Source organism: Cyanistes caeruleus, chromosome 6 (genome assembly GCF_971803275.1).
Source record: "Cyanistes caeruleus chromosome 6, bCyaCae1.hap1.1, whole genome shotgun sequence".
In the NCBI taxonomy this organism is placed as follows: domain Eukaryota; kingdom Metazoa; phylum Chordata; class Aves; order Passeriformes; family Paridae; genus Cyanistes; species Cyanistes caeruleus.
Genome location: NC_141706.1, coordinates 60,295,118 through 60,306,438, shown reverse-complemented (window position 1 = coordinate 60,306,438; position 11,321 = coordinate 60,295,118). Strand labels below are relative to the sequence as shown.

The following is an 11,321-nucleotide window of genomic DNA, read 5'->3' as shown; positions in this document are numbered from 1 at the left end:
TTTTGTTTAGCTATTTACTAAAATGCAGATATACAAAAGTGAAATACATCCTGGATTACAAACACATACTATAGTACAATGCAGTTGTAAGTAAACTGCACTGAAAGTTGTACTTATCCTTCATACACAGTTTTTAAACCATTATTAAATGCTTTAAAAAATCCAACTCAAGCAATACAACAGTGACCCAGTAAGATTTTACCAGCAGAATATTAATTTCCCGAGCTCTTGAAGACTAGATGCTTTTACTATTGCAAGAGCAATTTGTGTTGGTGACATTTTATCATATATCAGCTTGTAACTTACAGGCAAACAAGTAAATTCTGTGTAAAAACAGATAATAAGAACTTTGCCAGAGGAAAACTTTTGTATTTGACCCTGGATATATAAATATATGGAATTGGATTAGGAATCTGATTTTGTTTTCTCTGTGTAATTATAGCAGTTAGGCTCTGGGAATTCTGTACTGTTCATCAAAACTTACCTACTCTATCTTTTAACATTTCATTTTCTGCTGCAGTTATAGTTTTTAGTGGCATACCTAAATTCTCATCAGATATTTAAATGCATGTTTCCATATTTTGTTCTTAAGTGTCCTTACTCTGTTCTTAAGTGTTTCTTACTCTGATAATTAGCTGTATCCCCAAATTTTTATTAGAAAAAAATTATTAGAAAAAATCCGCTTGGTTAGCTAAAGAAACCTCTAGATGCTATTTTTCTTGTAGTAATATATATACATTATATGTTATTTTTCTAGAAGTAACATATAAAATATAGTCCTTGTAATTATCTCATAGAATTCTCCAGAAGAATTTAAATGCCAAGTAATGCAAGCTGCTGCAGCAGAAGCTGAAGAAAATAAGGCAGGGGAGTTGCTTAATCCACTATGAAGTGTAGAGGGGGAAAAAAAAGTCAATGTACATACGTATATAAACATGTTCAGAGGAGTGAAAAAAAAAATCCCAACCCTAGAATGTCTGAGTCCCTGGAATTGTCATGAGCCTGTCACCAAATTATTTTGGAAATCTTATCTTAAATATTTGCAGAAAAGCTGTTTTTAATATGTGGAATCAAGTAAGATATTGCTCAGTTGTCTAAATAGTACTCTCCACTTGATTTTTGGTAACAGTTTTTGACTCAGTTTGGTTCTCAGCAGTTCTCAGCAGCTGAACCCCTCACTTGTAATCTCTAAACACTTCAGCAATGGTCTCTTCTAACTTCACCTCTCCTGTTTGCAATCCAGGGAGCGAGATGATTGCTGGCCCTGAGGCATTGCTGCTGTGTGCTGTCCCTGGCAGATCTGTCAGCTGCAGAGAAATGATCCTCGGACAACTGGACAAACCAGATATTCACTGACGGAGCATGTGACTGCACTTAAGGTCAGAGAGTCAGAGACTGCAGGACTGGGACCTTTAGAGATCCCTGAACAGGACTGTGTGCTGTGTGTTGCTGGTATCAAGGGAGACACCTGCAAAATTAAAGGGCTGCTTCATGCTTTGTGCAACCAGGCCTTGACAATCCTGTAAGCACAGGCTGATAGGGGTTCATCAGATTTACTGTCTTTTCGCTCCCTTCTTCAGGAAATAATTACTTAACTTGCTTATTATATGATTAGAAAAAAACCCAAAACCCCATTTTACACAGAATGAAGAATGTTAAGATGAGCTTCATCATCCTGCCATGCCAGATCTGATACCCTCTGTTATTTTGTCACCATACCCTGACTGAGATTAAAATATATTTTAAAAGTTTCTGATTGTCTTTATCACCACTGCTATGCACTGTTCTTTAAAATTGGTACTGAAAAATAATTCAGACTCTAAATGCTCTTTTCCTGTTCAAGTTTATACTCCCCAAGAATTAAATCCACCTTCTCAAAAAGGAACAAAAATAATGAGAGTTCCCCCTAAACTGTCTCCTGGAAATAGAGAATGTTCTTCTGGTATGGTGCTCATTTTCTTTACAGGGTGGAAACACACCTTTAATTCTTACAGCTGATAAATGTTGCTTCCTGATTTTATTTTATCATATACTAGGTTACTCTTTTCTATTTACAGCAGAAAGGTTTTTCTTGTTTTAATCTGTAGCTTTACATTAAGTGTGCTATGATTGCAAAGTATGTAAAACATATTTGTGGTAGAACTTGACAAGACAACATTGGAAACTTTGTTTTGGTCAGTTTTCAATGGATTTTATGTATTTTAAAAATGTATTTCTAAAAGTGAATAACTTGAAAGAGGAACTAAAAGAAGGCCATATGTTTAGACACCAGATACAAGAAAAAACAGTCTTCCAAGTTACATGAACCCCACTCAGATTTACTAATGGCTTCTTTGCGGTGGTTCTCTGAACAACCAAGAATTGCAACCAAATGTTATTGGCAGAAATCTTCAATAAAAGTGGATTCCAAGCGTTTGCCAAAATAAAAATTTAAAATATACACATGCCAATATTAGCACTATACATGCTTCACACCCAGAGAGGTCCAGCATACCAAGTGCTTTTCTGCATCAGTCAGCACACACACTTCTTTGAGCACAGGCATAACTCCTTTAAGGAATCAGATCTCTGATCAGAAGAAAGAAAATGTTGTGGTAACAATTACACTGGACACAATTTGCCTACCATGCTGCATGAAGTTCAAGTGTGTCCAGATTTCTATAACCCTAAAAGTCTCCCAACAAATATTAAGGAGAATAGCAGGATATCTTCCACCTCTGAGTGAAGTAGAAGAAACTTGCTCATTGGGAGTGGTATTTTTTTCTAATATCCCTATCATGATGTCTTCCAAGCATTCACTTGCACTTGAAATTTGGTAATTGATGTCTCACTATGCATCTGCTTGACAACTACATCATCCATGGCTAAGTCACTTTCATTGTATCAGATAAGCCAGAGTTAACAGATAAATTCCTTCTAATTAACAAAAGATTTGCTAATAAAAACAGAATTATTAAATGTACTACACTCTCCATACTCTCCCTTTAGCCGCTTTGCATCTTCTTCTTTAAACTGTTTCTTCCTTTTCTCAGATTTTGCAGCTTGCTCCTTCCTTTCTTGATTTTCCTGCATTCAGACAGAATGACAAATTAAAAAGTAAATAAGAGTTTCTGAAGGAAAAGCTTGTTAAGAAACTCTCAGCTTGCAATGAATAGGTATTCTGAACATGCCCTGTGTGCACTTAAAACTCTTGGCTGCTGGGGTTTGAGGGTAAATAGCAGAACAGAGCTTCCTGGTCAGTCCCTATGGCCTTCTCTGTGTGATGATGTTACCAGCAAACTATTTCATCAGCTTTAACTGCAACTTTCAACTATGGACTGAAATGCATTCTTCTTAATTAGTCCCTTTGTCCACAATACAGAACATTTGTTTAACCTAATTAGCATTCTAGAGATTTATCCCATAGCAACCTTGTTTGTATTCAGGGATTTCTACCAGAATTTTCAGGAGCTGTTCAGCTGTGCTAAACAGCAATTCACAGTTTCTCTTCAGGCTCTCATTAAATTTGCCAGTAGTATTTCTGCACTACAGTTCAGGGCTAGAGTCCAGGCTGGATGTTTTTTGGTACCACTCACACAATTGCCAGAATGGCATAAATCCTGTTGGGATTTATGTAGATAGGCAGGATTCTGGTTTCCACAGAGCTGCTGGTACCAGAATAATATGATTAACGGAGGAAGAAAAGGGATTGGAATGATTACTGCTAGCAAAGAAGACCATTACTCAGTGGAAGAGTATTTCTGGCTTTTGATAAGTAGCACAACAGTGGGAGAAGGTAGCTCTGAACAACTGAGATAACTGAGTATAACAAAGATGATAAAAGCCGTTTTATTAAATGCTTCTGCAGTTTTTGTTCCAGAGCTGACTTTTTCACTAGAACATTGCCATCCCACCTGGAAGCTTGTCTGCTTTTGATTGCAACCAGTGAGGAGTTAATCTATACAGTGCAGGTAGATCAGTACTTAATAGGATGCTGTGTCATATGTCAGAATCTAATAACATCCATGAAGATGCTGATGATTTGGTGCAGATAAGATTTTTGATGAGACGTGTGGTCTCCTTTGCCGAGAGTCTGAAGGAGAAAATACAATTTCCCACTATAGTGATGAATCTGTTTGATTCCTATGGATCATCTGCCACTACTTCCATAAGAAGAGCTGAAGAAGTCCCAGAAAGTGTGCACAAGTTTATAGAACCAGGTTTTGTAGAAAGTAAAAGTCTAGGATACTTGGGTCCAAAGGAACTTTCAAACAAATAAAGAAAACTTGTGAGCATTAACAGAGTTAGTCTGTTTTAAATATAGGACCATTAGAGGCTCAAGGTTATAGAAACTGTCGCTGGGTGCATTGAAAAGGAAAAAAAATCTGTGTATTCTTGACACAGAAAGAAAAAAGATCCATTTGCTCCAAATAGAGGGTGTGTCTGAAAGACTGGCATACAGGTGGTGAGGTCTTACAGAGAGCCTAGAAGCCTTCCATCAGTGTATGCCTCCTATGTGCTTGCCTGATAAATTCCTGTCTTAGCATAACATTTTTGTCATACTGTGGTTGTTGGGAGACTTGCAGATTTGTGGGCCCTGGAAGAATGTCTCTATGTAATCTGCCATGAGAAATAAAGGAGGTAAATTCAGGGATATGTTGTTCTGCTAATTGAACAGCACACACAGCAGTGAGAACAAGCTAAAACACATTAGGAATAAATTAATCAATTGAGCAAGCCTGAGCCAAATTTTTCTTCAGAAAAACTGTAAAAAAACCCCAACCACCATAACAATTCAATATAAACACACTTAACAAAGTTTCTTCAAGACAAGAAAGTCCAAAAAGGTACAGTGCTCGTAGGGCAGAGTAATGACTACTTAACAGTCCCTTCTCCACCTTCCTGGATTAGTGAAGGCAGCTGCAGGGATGAGAGTCAGTGAAAGAGGGTGTCACTTTGGATTTACTCTTTGTGGGATGTTAGATACTTGCTTGATTTTTGAATTAAAGGATGCTCCAGAACAACTGTTTATCCCCACACTATCTAAAGCACATCCTGTTCCAGCACCATATGCACCCTGCTGAGGAGCAGCTGCTCCAGCTTGGTTGTCCTAGGGGAGTACACAGAGGAACTATCCCTGGGCAGAGCTGTCTGTATAACCTCTGTCATCAACTGACTACTTCCTAAAGCAGATTTTTTGGAACATTTTTTTCTTCTTTTCCTGAGATTAGACCATCTCTTCACTGGGAGCTCCCTTCCATGAACAGCTGCAAATGCTAAGGGAAATCAAATGTTTCCCACAATCCGCTATAATCACACAGTGTTTCTTTTCCCCACAATTTTACCACTCAGTTCTCAGCAAAACTCCAATTCTGATTTTTTTTGTCTTTGAGCTGAGAAGCTATTTTCTCCCTGTCTCCTTCCTCCTGCCATCTGCTTCTTTTATTTTTTGAGAACTGGTGAAACAGTCATCAGCCCTGGGTGACAAACCAGCTCCCTTGCCTCCTTTCACTGTGTCAGTTTTGGATATCATTTGGGTGTTTGGAAAGGCTTTGTTGATTTGGGTTTTTTTCCTCCAGGTAGATGGAGAGAAAGATGGCAGAGTCTTATTAAAGTAATTCCATTTGTGTAACTCAATTTTTGTTACCTGAAGGATAAGAGATCAGAAGGAACCCTCAGGGAAGGGAGAAAGATTTTGTTTGAACAAAGTAAGAAACCCCAAATCTCTGCAGATAAGCTTAGGAGACATGAAGGATCACTATTTATCAAAACTATTTATCTTCTTATTTGATGTGGGAATGGAAAGATAGCACTAAGGATTTTGGCAGTGCTAAGAGACCTGCTTTACACAGAAGACTCATCTCAAAATAAAAGTTACACCTCACCATTAAAGCTTAAAATAAATGGCACTGGGAAGAGATGATGCCTGTGGCTGATTCTAGCATAAAAATCAAAATCACAGAACAAAAAGAGGCTTTAAAAATTAAAACTTTCAGCTTTTCAGCATGTCGCTGTTTCAAGTACAAATAGTATCTTTACTGTGGTGATAGTAAGAAAGCAAGGCAAGAGGAAGAGGAGATTAATTCTAGGTCTGCAGTGAAAGAGACAGGTGCAGACAACATGGCTAACAGCTGTGGTACCTTTGAGGTGAGGTGCTGCTGAGAAATGGAACTCAAAATAAGATGAAAGGGAATTTACATTTTGGGATAAAAAGCTTTCTTTCTAGTTGCTCTGACTTGGCTGTGAGCAAGAAGCACCTAGAAACGTAGTTTGAATCTCCTGCAGCCATACTAGGATGCTACATAACCTTTACTGGGACTATTTCTTGAAGGAACTGCAGTTGTTGGAATTACCCTTAAATTTCCAGTGTAGCTCTCCACAGATGCTGAGCCATTATGTTCTTGACCCTCTTAATTCTTTCCTTCATGCCTAGAGTTTTAGAAACTTTAAGGATCAAGCATATTGCCAAAACATCTGTGGTTTATAGGGTTAATTTTCCAGACTCTGTGTGGCAGTATCACATCATTTCAGACCCTGGGTAACTGCATTGCTTGGAAAATCTCAGTTCAGTTCTTCACTGGAGAAGCAGATAGTGGGAACATTAGAGGATATATTTTTTTGTCTTTCATCTTCTATCACTTCCTCAGAAATTTCATTGTTTTCATCTGAATCTGTGATCTGCCCTGAAGCACTCCTCCAGTCTCTCTTGGCAGCAGAGCTGTCTGTATTCTTGCAGTTCTTGTAATGCAGATGGTTCTCTCTACAGAAGGTTTACCCAGGCTGGAGCTCTCCTGGAGTCAGCACAGGAACGGGTGATTCTTGCTGTTAAAATATGTATGAATGTGAAGCCACTATCACCTGGCATTGAGATGACCCTAAAGGAAGTACATTAGTCCAGGTGGGAAGTATGTTGTAAGAAAAGTGAAATGGAGGTTTACTAGAGAGTTTACTATTTGGAAGGTTCTCTGCCTAACTTTTGGTGAAGCTGCTTTTCTCTTACTCCTTATTGAAAGGAGTAAAGTCCTGTAAGTAAAGAAATATAATCCCTTGGGATATTCAGAAGGGTTTTTTGGGATGCAAAACACACTCTTTGGAGCTAACTAGTACAATGAAATACCAACAGATAAACACATCTTCCAATTAGCCTTTGCCTATTGGAAAAATTACCTTTTGTCTATCAGCAAAGACTATAAAGCACGTCAGGTTGCTCATTCTTTCACATACCACAAAGGTCCTATTACACTGAAGCCTGGTCCATAATTTTCACTGGGGAAATGACTTGAACCTTTCCCCACACCAAAAATCCCCAACGCCTTCCCCCCACCCCCCCAAAAAAAACCTGAACCAACCAACAAAACCAAATGCCACATACAGACAAAAAAAGCCCCACATTTTATATTTGCCCACATCCTCATTTTCTGCTGCAGTTTGCAAGCACATAAATTTACTTTCATTTACTTCTGCAACCAGAGTTAGGTAACCTAGCTTAGAGTAGAGGAAGATAGAAATTATTGTTTGATTTTTTTAAAAAAAATTTAAAAGTCTAAACAGTCACAAGGGCAAACCACCTGTAATGTCTTGAGGAAGATCTCTCTGAAGGTTTTCATTGTGCTGAATACATCTTCCAAAGACAATTTTTTTTGGTCTTCACAAAGATAATCAGCAAGTTCTTCCTTCTTCTTTTCAATGGTGGCAAATTCCTTCTGCAGGTCCTTTGAAGCATTGAGGCTGCCCTGAGACACATTTTGTAACACAATTTATGCATATTAAAAAGCAGCATATTCCAAGCTGCTCAGAAGACTTCAGCCACTTAACAGAGAGCAGTCAGTTTTTAAAAAACTAACAGCTAAGATTGGTTCACAATGTGTGGTGTTTATTTCTGAATTGAATTTGCATTTTCATCATACAGCCATGTGGAAGTGTGGCACAACCTGGGATAATTGATCAAGGGACATGCAGCACCAGGATTTCTATCTTATAGTTTTAGTTAAGTGACCTATCCTGTGAATATTAAAAGCTAGGATGTTAAGAAATATGGGGGGGAGGGGGAAGCATATTGCAAATCTCTCCACTTTTTCCCCACAAAGCACAGTGAGACAAAACATGTTTCTGTGCTGCACTGTACATATTTATAGTTGCAGCCTACATTTCATTTTTAGGGCCTTCCTTTCTTTAACCCACAGAAAAATCTGTCTAGTCCTCAGATGTTTCCATATCCCATTATCACATCACAGAAATGGAGGAAAATCTGGGATACTTCTTCCATCAGGGCACAGTGGGGGTGTAGTAATAAACCCTTTCCCACAAAGCTTAATGTCCATTGAATGCAACCTGAATCACAGTGCCTTTAAGAAGAGAGTGTTTAGGAAGAAAGATGGGAAATGTGTCACACTCACATTACCTACTTGCACAGATTTTCCATGCTGTATTTTTAAATCACATGTTGACAAAAATAAGCGTTTCTCTATTTCCAGCAGTTTCTTCAAATTGGCACCTGCCTCAGCCTGCATGGCATCAATGTGGATTCTGAAAGGTCCATAAAAGGGATAGTACATTGAAGTCTTTTGTTTGCATTAACTTAAAAGGTTATTATAAACATTATCATCTCTGCAAATGAACATGGAATTAATTGTCCAGCCCAGACCCTGTTTTTGCAGGTAGTTCTTTTCTGTATAAATTCTTTTTCATGTGCACAAACCCTCATGTAAGAAAGACACTGTGCTTTCACCCTCACTACCTCCCTGGATGGATTGTGGAAGAAACTCACTGTCCTAGTATTCAAAAAACTCCAAACAATTTCCAGCCTATTTTTATTCATAGGCAACACAAACTCATCTCCCCTGTGCCAATACTGTCCTTATTTAGCTGGTTCTTTCCTCCGTGCCTTTTCTCCTCAACCTAAAGTCCAAAATTGTATCTCCTCTCTATGTTACTTCAGCTTGTGTGGAGATCCAAACACAACCACTGCCAAACCAGCATCTTCTGTAGTTCTGAACTACTTTCTGGGCCAGACAAAATTTACTGAATCGGCAAAACCTGGCTTGGTGCTTCATGGTGCATCCAGATGTGAGCAGCATTAGGAGAGTCCCCTGCAGGATTTGCACCATGCACAGCTCTCCACAGGCTGATTAGCAAATCAATTTTGTAAGTTTGAGAGTTTTACTAAAGTAGAGGGCAATTGCTTTATACAAAGAGTACGTTTATGTCATTGGCCAGCAAGATCTAGTTTCAGTCAAGAAAAATATTTCTATTATGGCACAATCCAAAAAGAAATTAATGGTTGAAAACAACATTTAGTTTAGCTTCTGCAAAGATAACTCACAAAAGCCATAGCATTTTTCTATTTAATTATGGAATTAAAATACTTCCAAAATTATTGCTTTTTATTTATGTAGCTATTTAGCTGCTACATAACAAATGTCAATCCATATCTACAGATATAAAAATTACTCCTTCTTTGAGTTACAAGGAAATCTAAATCACTACAAGGTTCCTGTGGATCCTCGGAATTCATAACAAGATTAAAAGTGTTAATCCTGGTGCTACAAATGTGGATTCTGATTGGTGCAATTGAACATATCTCCTGTAATTGCACCGAGCTAAAGAGAAAGAACTGGCAATAGACTAATGAGGCTTTCAGGCACATGGCAGGAAGTCAAAAGTCTACCAAAACAGGTTTTTAATTTCTACCCACATATATTAGAAACACATGCTGATAATCAAGTCTGGGAGTCCTGAGGTCCCCCAATAAATCACCCCATCATTCCCTCCTTACATAAGCTCTGCACCTCCAGATGGGCTTTCACCTAAAAATCACAGAATGTGCTGAATCCACCAGGATCATCAAGTCCAACTCCTGTCCCTGCACAGAACCCTAGATTCTCACTGTGTGCCCCAAAAATATTGTCCAAACATTTCTTGAACTGACTGAGAAACTTCAGGGAAGATATGTCTTTATTGCAATATGTGGAAGAAGAATCTGGTCCTTGAAAATGAGGGAAATTCACTATCTACACAGTTTTCTTCCGAAGTAGAACTGGATCCACAAAAGAAAAATCACACTGAGCCCCACCTAAAAGTCTTAACCAGGTTGAATTATAAATCTCAACACTGGTGTTGAAGGAAACCACTCTCTCTCCACAGCAGAGAAATCCTGTGACCTTATTACACCACCATAAAATGACTCAGCTCCTTGTTGGCTTTAAAGAGGTTAGTAATTCATACATGAAAAAAACAAACAGTAATGTCCTACCCTGCTGCCTTGGAAACAACATCAAGATCTCTGGGAAGCTGCAGGAGATCTCTGTGGGTTTTTTCAACCTCCTAAAATTGAAGAGAAAAAATGGTTATGTTATACAGGCTGTCAAAGAGTATGAAAGTTTTTCAGCTGGACAACATCTGGACTGAAAAATTAACACTTCCATTTTGTTCTTATAAGTGTAAGGATAAATTTAGTCTTGTTCATTCTTTTTCTCATGTTGGCATCCACAGGGAATTAAAAGAAAGGAAAAGACTCATTTTAAGTGCTCAGGCTGACATCCCATGGGCTGCCACAGTGCACAGGCTGACCTGAGATTTTGTCTTCATACCACAAAAATAAATTTCATTTGACAGATGCATTTGGGATATGTGTCAACACAAGAGAACACTTGAAGAAGAGAAAGAAAACTGCCAGCAGACATGTCAAGGGAACTGGAGGAAGGAAACCTAGTGTTACCTCTTCAAATATTACTGTATATGGATGTGATTTCATCTGCATAGAGATCTGTGGAAAAGTCTCCATGGTATTTCCAGCACAAAGGCTCGTCTTCTGGGTACCTATAGTGGGGCATTACTGAGGTGAAAGCCCCTTAGCTTCTGGGGAATTAATATTTGAGAATAATGCATACAGGATTAATTTCTCAGTTTTGTTGTACCTCCAAAATATGGTGAAGCAGAGTAATGTTGTTTTGGTTTGATTTTGTTTCTGTTAGTTTGAGCAAGGCACTAATTTTAAAACCTCCAGCATCTCCAGTGTGACGTCCCTAGAAGATACAGAAAAAAGTTCCTTCTTTCAGTTTTCAAGTCTTGCATTGTTTTCTGTTATCTTTAGAATACAACAAGTAAAGAAATCATTTTGCTTACATAGTTCAGAAAGTTTCCAACTTTAAGAATCAATTGGCAGAAAACTGGCAGTCGGTGACTGGTAAGAATTGCTAAAGAATAACAAGAGAGACATTTTCAATAAATTAAATTAAATTATCTGCAATAGGATTTTCTTTAGGTTGACAGTGATGGTAACAAAATTTTCATCCAAGATTATGTCAAGCCATTGTTATGGATTTGGAAAAATACCAGTACAG

The 11,321-nt window shown here is 38.1% G+C and overlaps 1 protein-coding gene across 16 annotated transcripts in view; it reads right to left on the bottom strand.

The window, feature by feature from the left end:
• Window positions 1–11,321, bottom strand: part of LOC111929762 (inverted formin-2-like) — a 21,759-nt gene continuing 10,438 nt past the window's right edge. For 6 of the 16 annotated variants that reach the window (XM_086894197.1, XM_086894189.1, XM_086894191.1 and 3 more), the window contains 6 exons: window positions 11,104–11,174; window positions 10,896–11,003; window positions 10,232–10,302; window positions 8,385–8,505; window positions 7,548–7,712; window positions 1–3,066 (listed from right to left, as the gene is read on the bottom strand). In XM_086894197.1, the coding sequence (XP_086750323.1) occupies window positions 2,917–3,066; window positions 7,548–7,712; window positions 8,385–8,505; window positions 10,232–10,302; window positions 10,896–11,003; window positions 11,104–11,174 (686 nt within the window). In that variant the 3' untranslated portion in view covers window positions 1–2,916. Of the gene's footprint in view, window positions 6,802–7,547; window positions 7,713–8,375; window positions 8,506–10,231; window positions 10,303–10,895; window positions 11,004–11,103; window positions 11,175–11,321 lie in introns of all 16 variants that reach the window. The other 10 variants (XM_086894194.1, XM_086894188.1, XM_086894200.1 and 7 more) reach the window with 7 other exon arrangements.